Source organism: Drosophila busckii, chromosome 2R (assembly GCF_011750605.1).
Source record: "Drosophila busckii strain San Diego stock center, stock number 13000-0081.31 chromosome 2R, ASM1175060v1, whole genome shotgun sequence".
NCBI lineage: Eukaryota > Metazoa > Arthropoda > Insecta > Diptera > Drosophilidae > Drosophila > Drosophila busckii.
In genome coordinates this window covers 13,890,590-13,911,820 of record NC_046605.1, presented here as the reverse complement: position 1 = coordinate 13,911,820, position 21,231 = coordinate 13,890,590, and the positions used below count along the sequence as shown (strand labels likewise).

The 21,231-nt window shown below is 39.9% G+C and overlaps 5 protein-coding genes across 6 annotated transcripts in view; 2 read left to right on the top strand and 3 right to left on the bottom strand.

Moving 5' to 3' along the window:
* Nucleotides 1-9: 9 nt before the first annotated feature.
* On the bottom strand, nucleotides 10-2,731 carry LOC108596969 (nischarin). Its single transcript, XM_017983217.1, has 5 exons — nucleotides 2,517-2,731; nucleotides 2,341-2,457; nucleotides 2,052-2,285; nucleotides 226-1,084; nucleotides 10-167 (listed from the first exon to the last, which is right to left on the bottom strand). The coding sequence occupies exons 1-5, from the start codon at nucleotides 2,610-2,612 to the stop codon at nucleotides 22-24; spliced, it is 1,452 nt and encodes a 483-aa protein (XP_017838706.1). The 5' UTR covers nucleotides 2,613-2,731; the 3' UTR covers nucleotides 10-21.
* On the bottom strand, nucleotides 1,004-2,012 carry LOC108596970 (ankyrin repeat and LEM domain-containing protein 1). The gene is made up of 2 exons (XM_017983218.1): nucleotides 1,153-2,012; nucleotides 1,004-1,084 (listed from the first exon to the last, which is right to left on the bottom strand). The coding sequence occupies exon 1, from the start codon at nucleotides 1,957-1,959 to the stop codon at nucleotides 1,192-1,194; it is 768 nt and encodes a 255-aa protein (XP_017838707.1). The 5' UTR covers nucleotides 1,960-2,012; the 3' UTR covers nucleotides 1,004-1,084; nucleotides 1,153-1,191.
* Nucleotides 2,732-2,864: 133 nt separating the features above from the next.
* Nucleotides 2,865-4,996, top strand: LOC108595535 (Golgi pH regulator). The gene is made up of 7 exons (XM_017980790.1): nucleotides 2,865-3,040; nucleotides 3,113-3,383; nucleotides 3,443-3,668; nucleotides 3,729-3,913; nucleotides 3,977-4,158; nucleotides 4,218-4,403; nucleotides 4,464-4,996. Exons 1-7 carry the CDS (start codon nucleotides 2,999-3,001, stop codon nucleotides 4,737-4,739), a joined length of 1,368 nt encoding a protein of 455 aa, XP_017836279.1. The 5' UTR covers nucleotides 2,865-2,998; the 3' UTR covers nucleotides 4,740-4,996.
* Nucleotides 4,997-12,958: 7,962 nt separating this feature from the next.
* On the top strand, nucleotides 12,959-13,847 carry LOC108595883. The gene is made up of 3 exons (XM_017981174.1): nucleotides 12,959-13,076; nucleotides 13,137-13,187; nucleotides 13,247-13,847. The coding sequence occupies exons 1-3, from the start codon at nucleotides 12,965-12,967 to the stop codon at nucleotides 13,630-13,632; spliced, it is 549 nt and encodes a 182-aa protein (XP_017836663.1). The 5' UTR covers nucleotides 12,959-12,964; the 3' UTR covers nucleotides 13,633-13,847.
* A 2,992-nt stretch (nucleotides 13,848-16,839) lies between these two features.
* LOC108597323 (cilia- and flagella-associated protein 91) overlaps nucleotides 16,840-21,231 on the bottom strand; it is a 34,782-nt gene continuing 30,390 nt past the window's right edge. For both annotated transcript variants that reach the window (XM_017983812.1, XM_017983814.1), the window contains exon 3: nucleotides 16,840-18,429. In XM_017983812.1, coding sequence (XP_017839301.1) covers nucleotides 18,203-18,429 — 227 coding nt within the window. In that variant the 3' untranslated portion in view covers nucleotides 16,840-18,202. The remainder of the gene's footprint in view (nucleotides 18,430-21,231) is intronic.

Below are 21,231 nucleotides of genomic sequence, written 5' to 3'. Positions count from 1 at the left end.
ATTCGCGCACTTCCAGTTGGGTCATTTTTGCAGTTGTCTTTGCTTCGATTGCAACAAAGCGGACAGCACCAGTGCAGTGTCCAGCTCCTGCTGTGAGCCGCGCTCATTGTCTAGCGAGATTTCAGCGGCGCGCCCATGAAAGCGAGCAAGCACACGTGGACGATAGTCTGCAAAGATAGAAGCAATTAATAAGCAATCATATTTAAATTGCGAGCTTAAGCTTACCCACGCTGCCTGCCAGCGGATTGCCAGTAAGGTTTAAGGACTCTAGCAGTGGCAGCTGCGCCACATGATCCACCTCCTCTAGCTGCTCCACGAGATTACAACTCAGGTCCAAATGCACAAGCGAAAGCAGCTTGCGCAGACCATTCAGCGTTTTGAGTTTGTTTTGCGCCAACTTCAGCGTAACCAAATTGCCCATGGTCAAGTGCCAGTCAATGCATTCAGATATAAGATTCCCCGACAACGACAGCAGCTGCAAGTGCGGCAGCTCTGCTAGATTTTCTACAGTGCGTATGCGATTCTGTTCCAGCACCAGACAACGCAGCTTGGGAGCTGTGCGCACGCTGCCATCAATCTGGGTAAGCAAGTTGCCTGTCAGATCCAATTCGCTTAGCTCCTGCCAGCTATCAGTGCTCAGCAGCGCATCGTTGCCGTTGGGAGGCGCAGCTTGTAGCGTGGGCAGCGTGCTGGGCACATCGCAGGCTTTGTGCAGATTATCGCAGAGCAGCACCTGGTAGATATGTGTAATGGTGGTGTTGTGCACACACATTGCCTCCAGCGTGGGCTTAACCACATCGATATCGACAATATTCTCCGTGGAGAGCGCTGAGAATTTCAGTGTTTTGAGATTACGGAATGCATTTAAATTGAAGCTAAGCCGATTGGGTATTATATTGCTGCGACCAATGGGCACGTCCACGGTATTATAGTCCTGCGCAAAGCTGGCGTTGTCCTTCACCGGCGTGACCACCAAAGCAGCGAGTTGTGTGCAAAAGTCGAGCACATGGGAGAAATCAAATTTGCCGCCTTGATCCGTGCTGGGCGGACAGGGCAACCCCAAGCGCTCGCTGATGGCATAGACCTGCAATTAAATCAAGCATAAACTATTGTGAGCTAATCTACAATGGAATCAGTTTTATAAGACTGTACATATAAAATATATATTTTGCACGAATTAAAACACAAATATCAGGCCGCTGCGTCTGTTGCGATTTTCTTGTCGCTACACACTTGCTCTGGCTGCAGCTCACGTTCCTCGCTGCGCATATAGACACCCAGCAGATTATAAAGCAGTCCTACACCCAGCAGCTTGCGCTGCACGCTTGTGAATTTCTTGCGCGCCACGCCGAAGTAAACACCTTGGCGCCTATTGGTCAAATGATTCATGCCCAGCGCATCTATCATGGCCGCCTCACGTGTATGCGCATCGTTGGAGCTGATGCCACGAAAGCCTCGCAGCAGCAGCACACCACGTTGCTGCTGCCAAATCTGCACTATGAGCGCTAATTTGGGATCCTTCACTCGCACGTAGGGATTGGCAGTTTGCAGTAACTTATGCGCCTGCTGTAAATGCACCAAGGGTCGCGTGGACTTGCCTTTGCCCACATAGAAAATAGCACGCAGAAATGTCAACCAAATATCCAGTTGATGCATGCGCTTGGCACGCTGCTTAAGCTCATTGGTAACACGCGGATCCAGCAGCAAGTAGTTACAGAACTGACGTTTGCCTTGATCATGCTGATTATGCCAACTGCGCTGGCGTTTCACCAATGTGTTTAGCTGCTCAATGCGGCCAAAGTTTTGCTCCGACTTCAGTGTCTGCTGCAGCTCAGGAGAGAAATTGCTGGAGGGCGCATGATGCACGCCTAAGCTGAACTTTAAACCACGATCTTGTACAGAGTGCAAGTCTTTGAGCGAGCGGCCTCTCAATGCTAAGAGCACTAATAATTTGGACATGACAAACTTATTTAAAAAATACAATAAATAGAAGTGTGTGTTTTCTAAAAAAAAGATAACATGTTTTGAACTCAAAGCAAATGCAAACTCACCTCTAAGGCTGATAGATTGTATTCCTTTTTGGAGCTTAAAAGCGCATCACCGTTTTCGTTAAACAGCTTGGCCAGATCCTGCAGCAAATAAATAATATCATATTTGTTAAAGTCCAAGAACTCGGCGAGCAGACGTGGCAGCTCATTGGCAAAGTGTTTCAGCAGTTGCTGTAAATAGACTTGGAGCTGCTCACGACGCTGCTCCAGAAATGCAGGCTGCTTATTTCCTACGAGCTGTAATAATTAATTTAAATTAAGACCTTCTCAATGTCAACAGCAGTGGGCGTACCTTCTTAGGCGGCAGTAGCTTTTTACTTATGTTGGCTTCCTCTACCAGTTTGTCATGCAACTGCGCAAAGTCGCGGTAGCGTCGCTCCACAAACCATTCCACAGTGCCGACACGCACCTTAAAACGGATATAATTCGTTATTGTGTTTTAAACATAATAACAATTACTATTTTTACCTTGATGTCGTAATATGTAATCCCCGCTGAACTCTCTACGGAATATTTTGGAATAGTCACAGACGAATCCTCATGCTGACGATAATAACAGGACATTTTGACACTTTGGATTGCATGAACAAAACACTTAAGACGACATTTGTTTTAATTAGCCTAGAATAAAAACGTTGAGTCAATTATTTTAATTTTTTCAGTTGTTGTTGCACAGCTGATTCTTGCGGCTTTGGAGATGCCACTGCTCGCTAGCACGCTAACACCACTAACACGCTGTCTGGCAACGCCACAATAAACAAGGCTGCCACATTTCCGAACCGCTTTTTCTAGCTAGTCGACAGCCCTAGAGTTTTGTTTATATTGCTTGTTGGCAATTTCCATAAAAGTAAAAGAACTAAGCTCAACCTAAGAAATGTCACTGACTACAAGCAAAAGCATTGCAGTATTAGTAGCCGAAGCATAAGCAATTTCCCAAATAAGCTGGAAAAATGGCGTTTCTGGGTGACTGTGTGATTGTGTTCGTCTCACAGGTAATGCAACTAGCGGCGGCTCTGGTTACTCTGACTCAGTGTCTAAAATTTCATTTGTTGTTTTTGTTGCAGATGCTTTTCTTTGCCGGCGGCTGGTTGTTCTTCAATAAGCAGTTATTCAAACACTATGAGATTCGCCACATATCTGTGCAGCTCATCTTTTCATCGACATTCGCTTTGTCCGTGACCATGTTCGAGCTAATTATATTTGAAATCATAGGCGTGTTAGAGAGCAGCTCGCGTTACTTTCATTGGCGCTTGGGGCTAACGCTGCTGCTTTTTATGGTCACAGCAGTGATACCCATATATATTTGTTATTCTGTGATACACAGCATTTCCTTTTGTAAGTCAGCAATTAATAATGAATGCTTTAGCATTTAATAAAACTATTTGCATTTACAGTTTCCGACAGATGGGTGCGCATATTGACCACGCTCTGTTGGTTAATCTTTCTGTATGGCTTGTGGCGCATTGGCGAACCCTTTCCACTGCTCAGCGCTTCGCACGGCATCTTTACCATAGAGCAGGGTGTCTCCCGCATAAGTGTTATTGGCGTAACAGTCATGGCCATACTCTCTGGCTTTGGTGCCGTCAATTATCCCTACACCAGCATGACCTATTTCATCAAGTAGTTACCAATACGAACGTATTTTTCTCTTATCAGCACTGAGGTTTATTTTTATTGCAGGCCCGTTTCACGCAATGACATCATTTGCTTCGAGCGTCGCCTGGCCCTAACTATTGACATGCTGACGGCCAAGAAGCGGCGCATTGCCAAAGCTGCGTACGATCATAACAAACAGCATCCCACAAAACCAAGAATTTGGGATATGCTCACCTCGGCAGTGCATCGCGGCACATCAAATGGCGAAGGTACATTACCTTTCAAGTTGATTGACAAAATGACATATTCAAGCGATTTCTTTGATTTTTTAGACATCAACCAGCTAAAGCAGGAGGTCTATGGCTTGGAAGAGCTGCAACGTTCAGTTTTTCTTGAACTAAGCTCGCTGAAAAACATGGAGGAGCGTCAGCGCTGGTCTCAAACACTGCAGGGCAAGTACTTCAATGTGATTGGACATTTCTTTAGCGTTTACTGTGTCTACAAAATATTTATGGTAAGCTTGTTTAACTAAAAGTTTGTTACAAACTGTTACTTAATATATTTTATTTCTAGTGCTGCATCAATATAATTTTTGATCGCGTGGGTCGCAAAGATCCTGTAACGCGAGGTCTAGAGATTGCCGTTCATTGGTGTGGCTTTGACATTGATTTGGCATTTTGGAATCAACACGTTTCCTTTCTGCTTGTGGGCTGCATTGTGGTCACCTCCATACGTGGCCTGCTGCTGACTCTTACAAAAGCAAGTTTACATAATTATTATATACCTTAGGTATTCTTAATGGCTTACCTTTGCTTGCAGTTCTTTTATCGCATCTCATCCAGCAAGTCGAGCAACATTATTGTGCTTATTCTGGGCCAGATTATGGGCATGTACTTCTGCTCTTCAGTGCTGTTGATGCGCATGAATATGCCTGCCGAATATCGCGTCATCATTACCGAGGTGCTCGGTAATTTGCACTTTAATTTCTATCATCGTTGGTTCGATGTCATCTTCCTGGTCAGCGCGCTGACCACCATCATTGTATTGTATTTGTCCCGCAAGCCTGTACGTGTCGACGATTCCGATCTGCACTGAACTGATAAGAGGAGAGAGAGATAGAGCGAGATATGACAGGGTTTTGTTAATCTAGGCACAATATTGATTGTAAATCAGTTATTTATGCAGACTTTAAGGTATAAAGTTACATATTATATATGAAAAATATGTTTTACACTATGCAAATATGTTTGAATAACCATATTTAACACATGGTCTTTTACATAGTTATATCCAGTTATAATTAAGTATCTCAATTTAGCACAAAATCAAAGTTATGCCGTCGCCTTACGTCTCTAAATATACATATGTATAAAAAACATTGTTTTGACTAATTGTTCTTACTCAAAGCTACGCCTTTGTAAGTGCTTTGGGTTGCCAGGAGACAACACGCTTGTTCATTTCAAAATTAATGAATGAGCGAGCAAATTCATATATATTTATAATTTGTTGCAAGACCCAAAAAAATTTTGAAAATTGTAATGTTAAAGAAATGTTAAATTTGGACACAAAAGTTAAATTTGTACACTCCTGTTAAGGAAATGTTAAATTTGGACACATGTTAAAGAAATGTTAAATTTAACATTATTTTCAATTGAGCTGAAACGCATTGAGTGAATTTCATGTTTCATTCCAAGCGTCTCTCATTGTCACAGTTAACAGCTGTACAACTTGGGGAATTCGGCCATGGGCGTAGCTACGTAATGGCAAGAAGCAAAACGGGCCGCGCATCTATATTTATAAACATATATATATTATAAACATATCATAAGGTAATTTAATATAAACATACAACTGACAAATTGACAGCGATGGTCGCTGTGGGTTTGTCATTATAATTAATGCTGTCCAGAATGCAAAAACTATTGTCCTCTCTCCGACAACTATATACGTATATAGTCAACTTGCTTTCAATAATCAGCTAACATATTTGTCTTACAGGAAAAGTGTGAGGTCTTGCATTAAACAATAACCTTCTTTTTTTTAATTTATAGATAAATGAAAATTATATTTTATTTCAGCTAATGTATAGTAAAAACCATTTTTATTGGAATTCATTAAATGAATTGGAGATAGCAATGGAGAACACCATGATTGCTCGCCCGTACTATAAAATGCTTAACTGAATGCCAGGCAAACAATTATCGTGAGAAAGGAGCAGAGCACAGCTTTAAGTGAAATTATGTTGAATGCTGACTGCTCGGTTCGCTCTGTGGTTCAAAAGACGAAAAATCAGCAACCAAACCGCTTTACAAACTATTGTTAACATTTAAACGTTCGTCACGCTCTCAGAAACAGGCCGTAATGGAAGGCAGGCCAAATGTAAATGGCGTATTCCAAGCGCGTCCATTTGTATCCAAAATACCATTAAACCTCTGCGGTTGCATTAGATAAACTCAGGCGCAAAAGCATTTGGGTATAGCTGAATGAATAAATCATGAAACAAAAATGATTGACAGCTCTTCAAAACAGCGTGCCTGCCATAAGCCACAATATGCCCAACAAAGGGCCAACACACACACGCACACACAGACAATCGCGAAACGGTTTAATCAGCTGTAAATTCGATTAGCTGTTAACAATATATGAGCTAGGCTTAGCTAATGTAACTGTAAGCTGTTAATGAGTTGAATATATGTTTTGATGGCTAAAAGCCAGAACACGAACTTCTCTAATACGATTTCAAATTGCGTGCGTGCTTGTGTGTGTGTGTGTGTGGGTGCTGAGGTCGCTGGGACATGCAAGGAGCATATCGATTTAATCCATTAGTGATTGATAATGTGGCTTGGCCTGCTTTTTAGCTCACCTCACTGCTGCTTGTTATGCAAATGTGCAATTGATTTGAATTTCATTTACATTACGTATACGCGCCATATGCTGTCTCATAATTAATGTCGTGTGCGCCACAGCCGGCTAATTAGCATAAACTTAATTAATTTCCTAGTTTGCACTTTGCCTGATTGTTGTTGTTGTTGCTGGTGCTCAGTTGATTGACAACAATTCGTGGGCTTAAATGAGGCCATTGCTGTTGCAAATCGCAGTCAATTGTTGGGCGTGTCTGCAATTCCAGGCTTACACGCCTGGGTATTTAGCATATTTCGCATCTAACATTTGACCTTTGTTAGGCATTCATGGCAGCAGCGTACCGTGTGCGCGTGAGATTATTATCTGTCTCTAGGTTATGGCAACGACAAAAGCTAGAAGTAGAAGTAGAAGACGGTTGAGCAACAAGGCGTATGAATGATGCCCCAGGACAAAGCAGCCATAGCATTAGCATAAGCTGAAGGTTTCTCTGACTGCTCTGACGAGCTTGTGACAGTTCTTCGAGCCAATTAGACAAATACATACGCTGCCACTCAGGTGTGCTAGTGACATACCTAGCCTTGAAATTAAATTAAAGATACGTTTAACTTGATAGGAGGCGCTTAAACTGCAAGTGCAAGTAGCGCCAGATTTAAAGTAGCAGCTGCTATGCAAAAAAAGGAACTAACAGCAGCTGCAATTAATTTGCTATTCACGCAGCTTACGCATCGCTTAACGATGCCCACTTAGCACTTGAGCATAAGAAAGACTATTTTGTGTCTGGTCTAATGAGCAGCGTTTGCTGTCCATTAGCCTTTTGGCTTGCACTTCAGTCTCATTAGATTTACCTAATCGATGCAAAGAGCGCTACTAATTAAGCGCTTACCTACTATGCCTGCGCCTCCGGGGCGCATCCATTTCATAGGTGCGCAAAGACTCATTAATGCGCCGCCGACATAATTAACGCAAAGCAAAGTAAATAAAATCAAAGAATTTTGCAATTATAACATTGATTACAGCACGAAGGACAGCAGCTTAGTTAGCAGTTCAAAAATGTAATGCCTGCAATACACAAAGGAGCTGAAAATGCCTAAGAGCTCAGTTCATTAGGTGTGACGAAAGAGGAGAGAGAGAGAGATTGTGAGAGAGAGAACTACAGAAGGTCAGGTAAAAATAGCAGCTGGCTTTTAGCTACGATTTCAAACGAACATCGATGACGCGCTGGCAACTTGAAACTATTAATCTTTTACGTAGCTTGAGTACGGCGTACACAGCTATCAGCTAGCAGCTTGATGAATGCCAGTTGATGGCTGCAAATTTTTTATAAAAAATAAATGCATTTATTTTCAACATTCGATGGCCAATCAAATTATTTGCCATATAAAATATTTAAAAGCTTGCTAGCCATACAGGGTGTGTGTCTTGTTGGCCACAGCAAAGCGAAGATGGAATGCTTAGGGACCCTGTATGCTAACTAATGTTAACAATTTTCCTTTTTTTCTGTAGGCAAAGCTACCATAGACGTAGTCAGCAAATAATTTGAGCAGACAGCAGCTCTTAATTTCGTGTTTTTTCAGCATGTAGCATATATCTTTGATTTGCTGCAAGCCTTACAATTGTTTAATATTATATTTACTTTATTTTGATCAACCTGGGGGGCTGTCTACGCCTCTGCTTGCTGCATACAGGGGTAGTGTGCTTATGGTTAGCATTCCCGGTTGGTCTCAGCTGCGTGTAATCATTGTTGTTAATAAGTAAATGCTGATGATGAGGCTGCTATTACACACACACACACACACACACATATGCATTGCATACTTATTGATGGAGCACTCAATAATTCAATACAGCTGCTGTGGCAGTCATTAAAGGTCTGCTCTCGAGTGCTAGCCAAATGAATCGAGTGTTCTACTGGGACATGTGAATAACTAACTAACTATATATGCGTGTATGCATGTGTGTGTGTGTGTGTGTGTGAAAGGTCAGTTATAATAATGTTATGTGTGCTTTTAGGCGCACAAGGACGCATCACTTGCTGCTGTTATTCCTGCTGCCAGCTTGCCTTGAGTGCAATCAAAAAATATTTTGCGGTTAGCTTGAAATCTTACTTGTTGTGCTATAAAATTTATTGCCTCACTGCGACACGCCCAAGAAATAGCCAACTGCAATGCTGCCCAATAGAGAGAAAGAGAGAGAGCGAGAGAGAGATATATAGCTTTCCCATAGCTTAATGGCACTATTTACCATTGCCTAGATTATTGCTCTATTTCTCGCTTCAATGCATTTATGTGCCGCTTCACAGCTTGTCAGAGTTTAATAACAGCACTAACAACAACACTAACAACAAGCCGTGTAGGTGAGCAAGACACCTGTGTGTGTGTGTGTGTTTTTCTCATAAAAGTGTCATAAAATAATGATAAGTCGTGTTTGTATTAAGTCTACGATATGCACAGCTGCGCACTTGACTGATGTATGGAAGCTATTATTGTTTATGCGCTATATTTGTCTAACATTGTATATATATATTTGATTTAGCATCTAGATAATGTAGGAGATTGAAGTACGTAGGCTTTAGCTCAGACAACTAAAATGGGCGTAGATGATGCAAATTAACGAACAAATTCTGGAAAACTGTAATAGAAATTTATTTATACATATGAACTTATTAATGAACTGCTGCCTGCTGTGTAGACTTTATTAAGTTGATAAACTCAATAAACTTAAATCATTGTATAAATTGCTTCAGTTAAAGTAGCAAAAGTCTTGCGATTCAAACTTTTCTAATCTTCAGCTGTTTTGAGCTGCTTAAAATCAAATGTTGCTGCTGAACAAACAAAAATCTCAGTCGAAGCAGAAGCAAAAACAGTCACTGAAAAAAAAAAAACAAATTATGAAATCGAATTTGACTGTTGTGTACAATTTGCTTTGAATTGATGCACATATATATAATGAGAAAACAAATGTTTATTATGATTTCTATTTTGCCAAGCTGTGAACAAACTAGTAAACAATCAAAGAAAATGCTTTGGAAAATCGGATTTGATTTATGCTATGTTACTAATCATTGCGCACAATTGAATGAGTAAGCTACAAATTTGTTTGTTTTAAAGTTGTCGTGTCACTTTAATTAAGATAGGATATACATATAAGGAACCGATTGGTTATAGCTCTGCGCGTTCTATAATAGTATTTCTGATTTTGATAGTAAATGGCTTATAAGGGAAAAATATTACCTCTATGAAAATGTAATACAAACTGCTTGCCATGCCAATAATCTCTGTGTGCCGCTGTATAAATGTTTACATTTTGTTGCTGCGGATAGCAACAATAAAAGCGGCTGTTTAATTTTGCAAGCCGCAACACTTACAATTGTTATGCTTATCTGACTGACGCTTAATGTCTGCTTAAAGTCACTTTAGCAGCCACATAATGAAACACAACAGTCAATTTAATTTGCATAATTTGCATATTTAAAGCAACCCGTTTTGGCAGCTCAATGCCACACACCAGCGACAACTCCCAGCTGCTCGCACCATTGCGTAGCCGAGTAGCTGGCGCAGTGGGTGGTGGTGGTGGGAGAGGCGTTGCTGCGTAGCCGCTGAAAGGCAATGTCAGCGTGCATATGACAGCTTTGATTGAAGCCATCAATGTCAGCGATAAAAGAGAAATAGAAAGAGAGACACACAGTCAAATGGCCGCTGACCAGCGTTTGTGTTCTAGTTGACCCACTCTGGCTCAATGTGGCGGCCACGCAAAATGGCACAAATGAGCTTAGACAGCAGCCATTAGCGGCTTGAAATCGTAACTGAATTGCCGCCTGACGAGCCAAAGCACTTACTCTCTTACAGCGCTTTAGTTAGAATAAGCAAAGCGCCATTGTCTAGCAGTCGAGCTTAAAAATGTAAAAGAGCAGCGCCCTGAGCTATGCTGCACTTTATTGTTTACTCAGACAGCATTTAGCAATTTAATTCTATGTACATAAGGATAAGCAAGAGAGATAATCTAATGTGCAGATAAATTTTAATGGCTTTACATTTCGTTTAAGATGCAAAATAAAAAGAATTTGCACATTCTACGCTCATTGTTATTTCATTAAGTAACTAGCATTCAGTTTTGATTGTTAATAATAAATTACTTTACACGAACTTAAGTCCCTGCTATATTTCCTGCAACATATTGCACACTCTTTTCATTAACGCACATAAGACAAAGGCGTTTCCTTTTACTGTTTGATGATGTCCTTCAGCTGCCACAGCTTTATTTTTTTGCGCTTTTCTTTGCTTTGTTGCCGCAGGTGTTGTTGGGGTTGTTGTTGTTGCAAAAAGAAAAAGAAAATGGCAGTCAGCTGTGAGATTTGTGCCTTTGAGCTATTTTCCATAGCAGCACACACTTCTTTGCATTTACTTCAGTGTGGACATGCAGGCATTAAATTGTTTTCAGGTGCTGTCAGCCTTGACCAATCAATGTAGCGTTAAAAATTTATATGCATTTCACTATAATTACATCGATAACTGTCAGCTGTGGCTCTGCTCAGTTGTAGCTTACGCCTCGAAATGTGCTCACAACAATTGCTGCTGCTGCTGCTGGCTTTGCTGCTAGCTGCTTGTGAATCGGGCAAACAATGGAATCCAACCACTAACACTTGTGTTAAATATTATTTAGGTGCCTAATCACGGCACAAAAGAAAACAAAAACACACACTAATGTTAATAAAAGCTCAAGCAACATAAAAAACGCATTTGAACTTCAAACCACATTAATGACTATAAAAAAAAGACTATTAAGCATAATGACAACTGATATTTGGGTTAAGTCAGGCAACAATAACAAAGCAACAGCAATAATAACAACAATGAACAAAAGTTATGCGTGTGTCATTTATAACCTCTGCAGGCAGGACTATAAGTATATAAAAAGAAAGAGGCCAGACACGAAAATAGATGTATGGACATGAAATATTTAATGACATTTTGCTTGGACATCTGTCCAATCCTGCACTGAATTTCTTAACAGAAGTAGTTACAGTTTGTGTGCCCCTAAAGCTAAAAATATATCGAATTATTTCAGCAATTTAGACAATTACTAGTTACTATGATTATATTTTCAAGCAATTCGACCCACATTTATCTGTCGAGAAATCAATAAAAATATATTGAAATTTTGTAGGCCAGCACGAATTTATTTTCCAGTATAACGTCTCTGAAAATTAAAATTTAATAAACAATTATAATTAATATACGATTTATAGTTAATATACTGCCTAAGTCTAAAATTATCAGTAGTGCCAGTTGATTTTATTTATTTCAAAAAAGATGTGGCAATATATTGAAGAATTTCTAATTTGTTGCCCTGCTGTCCTTTTGTGGTGTGTCCTTTCATTATGACTGTGACTGCCAACTTTTGTCAGCGCTATGGATTACCCAGCAATTTCTCTTTTATTTTCTGTCTCTCTGCTTTGGGCCTGTGTCTAATCCTTCGACAGCGACAATAAAGTGCTCAATATGCCGTCAACTGTCAACTGTTGTCGATGCCAAACAGCAAATACAAATGGGGGGCGGGGGCGCAGGCGCTAAATAAGAACCAAGTATCATTTGCTGTGGGCTTGCGACAAAAGTTTTTTGCAATGAATCGTGTTGAAGGGTTAAATTCCAGTGTCACTCTTTTTAAATGACACCAAGACTTGTTCTTAATTTACTTTTTCTGTCGCCCACGACAAACTTTGCTGCAGCGAAAATCAATTTCGGCGCTGCGCTTGTACAAAGTTTAATTACACAATTTATAGTTTAATAAATAATAAATTTCCATCAATTTTTGGACTATCGGCTTTTGCATAAACCTGGTCGTAAATAATAAATATTCATAAAAAACAAAAACACTTTGGCTGTCAAAATAGGCAGCATTATTAACTGGTACAACAGCACGTATACGCAATCAATTTTCAATGCCTGGCGTAGGGCAAAACATTTTAATTTATGCGCTTTTTAGTTTTTATTATTATGATGTGAATACTTGCGAGCGACGTCGAACAAATTGAATTGAATAATAGAGCAAGGGCTCAGTGGGTTGAGGCATAACGGTAATTACAGGAAGGTGGTGCCAACTAAATTTTACGACAGCAGTTCGTGGATTGTGGATTGTGTATTGTGGCTGTGGCATTGACAATGCTGCGCGTTAATAGTAATTAAATTAAATTATATGCATTGCAAGCCCAAAAGGTGCTTGTTATGAAATGTCGAACGCTTGGGCGCTGAGCGCTCAAGTTGAAGGGCAAGTGTGCATAAATAATTTAGGTCATGCTGACGTCATTGCGCTGGGCGGCTAAACTAAGTTTAATTGAACTCTTAACTTTGGCACGCCTGATTTTAAAATTCCGCACACTTTAAGCCGCAGCAAATGAGTTTGAAAAGCGTGGCGCACTCGCTTTAGTTTCAGTTTGCTTTGGCTCTGCAGTTTCATTACAAATGAAGCTGCTCATCTTGACGTTTATTTTGATTCTGGCGCTGCCTCAGGTGTATCCCACTAGCCCAGATGGCGACCAGCCAGTGTGTAAAGACGGCAAATGCGTGTGTAACCGTTAGTAAAAAAACAAAAAAGCGCAACAATTGTAAAATTTAATTAAATTCTTTTACGCAGACACACACAATTATATATACAATCCACACACAAAGAGCTGCGTGTGTCCAGGTGAGTAGCCCTTGCAATTCTATGCAAATAAACAATGCAAGTGCCATATGATTTTCTAGCTTTTTTTGAGTTCGCTTTTGGCAAATGCTCCTCGTTTGGATCCATTGCAAGTGGCAGCAAAGCTGAGCTCACAGGCATAGACGAGAACGGCAAGAGGTTTTGCCGCATGGGCTATCAATGGGTGGAGGAAAGGGAAATGTGCGTGCTGGCACCAAAACAATTCAGAGCCTTGAAGCCGGCTGGCGAAACAGAGACACAAACTGATGATCCCTTGTCGTGCCCACCCTGGATGCCCTTCGATAAGCATAATCACAGATGCATACCCAAAACCGCTGTGAAAACTACTGGTAACGAGGTGCAGTACATCAACAATCAGCAGGTAGCAAAGAAGCTCAGGGAACACGCTAAGCACAAAGCTGCAAGTCCAGACGACGCACCCCAGTAGCTGTAGCATTAGTTGTAAGCATGCCAGTTATATTCGTAAAGTATCTCAATAAAAAAGAGAAGAGCAATCGAGTGCGCAGCTCGTTATAAAATTTAGCTGGCAGCACACAAGTTGTTAAGCGTGCAACAAAAGCAGCGCCAACAAATTACGTATACGCCAGCAGCACAGTGTCAAGTGAGTTGCTGCGACAGCGACTGGACAGCTGTCCCGCCTGGCGCAGACCAAAACAAATGAACTCGCATTGCAATGCTGCTGCCAGCAAATAAACAAACTGTGTGGGGACGAGCACTCGACTGCCAGCCAAGCAAACAATTCAAACGCGCGTACTTTGTTGTTGTTTTAAAAGCGAGCATTGGCTTGCTGAAACTGTTAATAGCCAGCAGAGTAGTTGCCGTTTTAATGCGCTCACAACTGCCCTGGTTAGCATTGACTGGACTGGGCTCTTGCCATATTTTGCGGTTGAAAGGTGTGAGCCACGCAGCAGCCGCCGCTTTCGATTGGATGCTGTTGCTTATTTGGCACGGATTTCAATGCCTTCCGTTGCTACAAAGCTTACAAAAAATTGAGCGTTGATGGGCGTGTGTGCAGCAAGTTGCAGCTGCAAATGTGCGATAAATGTTGTGCGCCAAAAGAGAAACAAAGAGACAATAGACCGACGGCTTGTCAGTGATTTTTCAAATGTGACGTTGACAGCAGCAGCAATTCAAGTGCTAAAATGAATTTCATACGAGGGTTTTTGTTAGCCAAGCCATTTGCCTAAGTGTTGCAGCATCAAATGCGATCAATACATTTTCCACTTTTAGCAGTTTTAAAGGTCACTTGAACTTGTGCAATGAATTAAGTGAGCTTATTGAACGTGTTGCTTGAATGAAAATAGAAGCAAGCGATAACTCTTGATTTTGGACTTGGGATTTCATGCAAGTGAGTATGAAATATGTATTAATAGTTTATGTTTATGTATAAATGTTTGCTTTGCATTTGCACGAAATATGCAGTTAATATACAAATATTTAAGTCTGTATTCCAAGAATATATATTGAATGGATGAAAGCTTTTATGTTGCATTTTATTCAGATAAAATTTTATTTGTAGAAAACGATAGAAAGTCGTTTAATTTTATCTAATACTACATCGCTATTAATTCTAATAAAAGCTTAACAGCTTCATATTTAGAGTGGTTTAGACACTGATAGACATTAAACTTGAAATTGGAATTGAATAGACTTTAGACTTGATTGTGTGCGTTAAGGAAATTTGTGCGCGACTCTAATTAAAAAGATAATTAAAGTCCACCCTTTGATTAACTTGTAAACAAGAGTTGTTGCTTGAATGATAAGAGAGTGCGAAAAAGATCGCGTTAGGCACTTCTATCGTCAGACAGCTAATAACAAACTTGGCATATAAAATAATATGCGCTCATAGGCTATAGGTTCCTTCAATGGTAATCAAACGTTATCAAAATAAAATGCGCACTGAATTAATTTATACTCACTTACATAATAAATCATTACACACTGTTGATCACTCCCTCTTAGCTAATGAATTAAATATAATTGAGTTTTTAAAGAATATTTGATCTTTTGTGACATTAGAGTAGACATGTTGACTTTATGCTTTGCTTTAATCTCTTGATCCAATAACCATTCTGCAGTTATCATGCATTTTTATATTATAGTATATGCTGCAAATGATAAGCTATGTCTATTATTTAGATCTGGATCTGGACTACTACAACATTTAAGTAGATCTCTTAATAGATTAGCAGAAATAAATGACTTTGGTATTTTGCTCGACCGTAAAGTGAAGTTTGCATCTCAAATTGTCAGGCAATTCAAGTTCTTCTCTCAGGCTGTCTAAGCAAGTTGCGGTTCTTAGCTCATACTTCATTAAAGCTTAGAGAACGTTGAACATACTTCAAGACTTACTTTATGTCGCTGCAGATTAATGAAAGTCGCTTGCGCTTTCAATAAAACACGCTCCACCTCTGAGCTCAATTGTAAGAATCAATCTGATGCTAAATATTTTATATTTAAACTGAGCTCGTAAAATGCAACTCGCTTGAGCAATTGATTAGAGCATAAATTGAACGAGTGTGTGGGAAACAACAAAGCGCCCAAACGTAGTATTGTTTACTTAGTAGTAGCACTTGAGCAGCGTTTTGTGCAGTTTGCTTTTAAAGCCACATAAATTGCGCATACGCCAGGGTGGCCTTGCCAAAGCAGCTTCAGCTTCAGCTGGCTGCTTGCACGTTTTGTTTGCTTGTTTTTTGTGCAGCAGAAGCAGCAGCAGCGGAAGCGCATAAATTTTACGCTGAAATATTTGTGAGCTGTGAAAAAGTCAGTAAAGACAAATAACAACAAAGCGGCTATAACGGTGCTTTGGCTGGCAGGCTGCTGGCGCTGAAACTCACATTGACATGCAATTGAAATGGCATGCAAATTGCACTTGTCTCCCATGCCACTTCGCTGTGCAACTTCCTGTGGCATGTGGCATGTTCAATGTTTTTCGCCTCGTCACACCTCCAGCCAAAGCCAAGCAGCGGCAGTTGTCCAATTTTTTGACTCACTCCCGCTGGATTTGTGCTAAAGTGCTCGCCCTGAATTTAAATAATATTTAACCCTGGGGCATTCAGCAATTGCTTAAAGCGTCTCAAGTGCTGCTGCAGCTCAGCAACTGCCTCGTGTCGCTCAGTCGCTCTTTCAGTTTTTCTAGGTCAAGCTGGCGCGCTGTGTCAGGCTGTCTCATCATCGTTGACGTTGTATTATTGTCATAAAAAGTTTGCTTGTGCCCAAAGTGTCACCTGGCTGACACTGAAGAGTGCTGCAAGCTCAGCCAGCTGAGGCGCCACGCGCTGCGCGTTGCTATCAATAAAACTAACACAAATGCAAGCTGACAGCCAAATTCAGTTTCAGTTTCAGTTTCAGCTACGCTCTCTTATTTTTAGCAGACTAAGAGCTGAGTAATGTTTTCGCAGTGATTTTGTTATTTATAAACCACAGCGCTTGCCTTAAATGCAAATGTCAGAGGCAACTAAAGTCCTTGGCAGACAGTCAGCCACACTTTCAGCCAGAGTATGCTTGAGACAGCAGAGCGAGAGCGAGAGAGAGAGAAAGTATTGCTGTCACTCAGCTGCAGCTGCAGTGCAAAGAGTTAATTTATATAGTAGCCCAAGCTTTGAACTGAAATAAAACAAAGACGCTGTAGCATTTTCTCAAGTTTTTATTTATGTTTATTACTCAATTAAAATTTAGTTGGGACATTTTCTGCTTGTCTGTATATGTTATCGATTTGTTTTTATTTATGCATAAATATTTTTTGGTTTGGTTTGCGATTTTTGTAGAATTTTAGTTTGATCTCTAATACGTTTACGTTTTAATTTAATTAGTTGTAATTAATTTGAATTTTCTTTAAACATTTCTCGCTTAGTTGTTGCTTTAACAATTTTTTTGCCTGGCTGCACAATTTTCACAGCATTAAATCTTTCGCAATTTATCAATATATATATTTTTATAATTAATACTCGCATTGTATATATGTGTATATATATATTTCAAGTAGACAAACTTGTAGTACACTTGGTAGAAAAACAAAAAATTGTGCCACAAGATTAGTTTTGAGTTCTTGATGTATCAGTTATAAGTAGCTCGCTGAAATATATATATATGTTATCAATAAATTTTTTCGCTTTGTATTTTCTTAAGCTTGTTGACGATTTTTGTAGCTGCTTGTTGCTTGTTGCTTGTTGAGTACCCCTAATATAGCCGTCCGTACGCTTGTTGTGTACGCGCCATTTATACAATTTTTACGAGTAACATACGAGTTTCAGTTGTTTAAAATTGATTTATGTGTTGCGTTAATTAGTTAGTATATATTATGTTAATTTATGTAGGTACAACAATACACTGCATTTGGTTTTTAATTAGTTTTGGCTTTGGCCAGACAAACCGCTTAAAGTTCAGCAAATTTAAGTTCTTCACTGGCGTTTGTCTACAATAATTTAATTGCCTACAATTAATCATGGAACATCGTGCCTTTGTTTTGTAACATGCGTTTGCTTTAATAATTGTTCATTTAATTTGGGGTTTTGCAATTGCAATTTTAAGTTTAAGTTAATAGAATGAAATGTAGAGATAAATGAAATTATTTAGTAGCTGGCAAATTTCGCTTAGACGACATGCAAGTGCTACTTAGTTAATTCGCTAAATAAGTGTATAAGATCTCAGCTAACAATTGGCTCGGGTTGGGGCGTTATTTATTTAATTTTACATAGCTCTGTTCGTAAGGAAACTATAACAACTCAAGCTGAGAAACTGGCGTATTATTGCTTATAAATTAATTCATTTATAATAATCATATTTACTTGTTACTTCATTTTAACATATAGTATTCACTAAAGAGTTTTACAAGAGTGCTGGCTCAGTTATACATAATTATATATATATATTACCAATTGTTCATTTGTGTGTTATTTATTTAATTATTTGTATTTTTGTTAAATTTTTGCGTTATGCTTGCTCTGGCCGTCGGGCCGACAACAACAAATTGAAAAAAGCCGCAACGAAAGCGCCGCTTACTCGGGATTGGCTTCCTTGCGGGTCTTGTGGCCACGGAACGAGGCTTGGATCTTGGTAGCGGCCTTGTTGAGCTCCGGATCGGTTAAATCAATGTCCAGCTCCTCGGCCACCTTCTTGGTTATCTCCTCGATATCCTCATCCTCTGGCTCATCCTTGTTGACCAGCTTACGAGCCAAGTGGCCGCGGAAGGTCGATTGGATTTTCAACGCAGCATGGCAAAGCTCTGAAAGAGGAAACAAACAAAAACTTTGTATGAGCACTTGGCTAACCACAGCTGCCAATTTGAATTAGCTATTGTCAGTTTTCATTACGAAAACTTGTCTCGCTGCGCTTGAGTCGCATAAATTTAACATGACAACAAATAATCGAAATCAGCATTCCCCAAAGGCTGCTCAACTGCACAACTCTGTCAACTGAGGCGCATAATCGCATTACGCATACGCAATGTGTGCACGCTGGCATTTAATATGCGCGCTGTGCTGCCAAAGCAAACGCTACGTGCATGCGGTCATAATTGCAGCTCAAGTGCGCTGCCTAATGAGCTTACAGTTGCTGCTCCTTTTTTTCATAGCTCAGCTAATTAGCTTTTAATTGCTCTTAGCGCAGACACAAACTACACGTAGCTGGATAGTTAAAGTAGCAACTAGCAACTTAAAGCTCATATTACATATTCATTTATGCATTTCATTGCGCATGCTGCTGTGCCAAAGAGATTTGTTAAGCATTTTGCTACAGTTTGCTTTTTATATAATTTATATGCAATCATTGCTTTGCTAGCTCAACTCTAAGCTTGTCGCAAAATTACATTTTCTGGCTGCTCACGGCTGCTCACAGCTTTTGGCATTTTATGCATTTATGCAAATGCTGCGAAGGAAAAAGATTCTGAATTTCACATTTTGCGTTGTCAAACTTAAAGGTCGGCATCGTTGCTGGACTGGGCGTTAATATGTTAAGCAGCTACAGCTACGGCTAGTGTCCGGCGCTAATTGCGTAGGCGCAAAAAAATACGCATACGCCATGTGTGGCAACGTGCGCAGCGTCTGGGTCACGTGCCACATCAACGAAGCTGCATTTATGTTTATTTATAAAATATTTAAAATTACTACAAGACGTGCAAATAGCTGCGCAAAGCCAACAGCACTGCTCTGACATTTATACTCATTTGTGTGCGTGTGTGTGTGTGTATATGTGTGTGGCTCATAAATATGCATGCCTAGCGCATGTCTGAGTTGCCTTAAAGCTTTAGAGGCAGGCTCGCTGCAATTCTCAGCTAACAAAAGTTTTGCTGGTGCCTGACACTGGCTTTGTCTGCACGTGCGGAGCGTGTCCTGTCACATGGACATGCCCAAAAGTCAGCTAATGCTGCTGCACAAGCAACAACAAAACAGCAACAAAATGAAGAAAACTGCTTTGCATGCAGCAGCAGCTGCCTAAGGGCACACAAATTGAGTTTGTATTTGCCTGCTTCACTGACTGACTGACTGAGTGACTGACTGTTGGACTGACTGACAGTTTTTACCTGTGACCAGTGCACTGTTTGCATGTGAAACGCTTGTACTGATTGACAGCCTCGTGGCTTTTGTATTATAGCAAAATTCGTTATCACAGCGTGCAAATTGTTTATTGGCAGCGCTGACTTGGCAAAAGAAATGTTCACTTTCACTTCTTTCATGTCATTATCGACAGTTCATCAGTCATTTTTTGTATGCTGGTCACTGCTTGGCAGATTTTCTTTAGATAACCTTGCTGGTTGCTTTTGGCCTTGTTAACAACTTTGTTTTTGCGCTGATATCGCATTGACTTTCATCAATCATGTGGCGTGTGTGTGCTGCAATTTTTATAGCATACTTTTCGACAGCTTATGGCTGCTGCTCTTTGATATGCTGATTATTGGCAATATTGAGTGTGCTGACTACACAACAACAAGTCAACAGCAATTGCAACAAAATGTTGCATTCGAAATGCTCTTGACCCACATAGCGCGCACAAAAAAAAAAACATTTATATATATGATATAACGATATAAAAAACAATGCATATGCAACACAATGTGTCCCGTTTACAGCTGTAACTGCGTGTGTGTGTGTGTGGGTGTCATTAGTAAAAGTGTAAATCTGTGACGTGTGCTAAGTAATTGTGTCACACACACACAAAGCAACAGACCCATAATGAGCGCACATGTTTAATGTTAAACAACACGCACTTTAAATACACTTACAACATTTTCTACTGCTGCTAAATAGCTGTCATAAATATGGTTTATTTTAAGCTCGAGCTTAAGTTGTCAGCCAGCGTAAGGTGTCTTCACTGTCAGAGAGCCTCTTGTTTCGCTTAATGATAAGTTAAGTGTCTCTCTTACTCTTTGCCTTTCTCGCTCTTCCTCTGCCTCTCTTCATCGCTTTTGATGGCACATAATAACAGCTTGCCTGTGTGTGTGTGTGTGTGTGTCTGCCTGCCGCTCTGTCTGTCATTGTCAGTCAGCTGTCATAATAACTTTGTTAAGTCTTTGTCATAAATCTGCATTTTAATTACTACACAATGCACACAGACATATAAGCATGTATATATTTATGCTTGCATACACACATATACTCTTGTTTTTTATTTGTTTTATTTTTTGCTGGCCAACAATTTTAAATTTAAGCTTTAAGCTAGTTAAATAAATAAGATTTTCTATGCAAATTGCTAAGCTGGTTAAGAGCTCTCTATGCTTTGTCTTAATTATTATTGTATATATAATTAGATATTACTTTATTCACTGTGTGTTGAGTCTAATAAAAACCACGCACAGCTCTAACGGTTAAGTTGAATTAAAAACGCAAGGCGATATTTCACGACAAGTTCATTTATTCAAGATCAACTTAAGACTAACTGATAATTGTGTATTGAGTTATAAACGAAAGCTAATTTCGGGCATTTAAATGTTTACAATATTATAAAGGCTGGGAACGAAGTTACTCAGCGTTGGCTGGGAACGAAATTACTCAGCGTTGGCTGGGAACCAAAATCTGCTGACAGTTAGTTA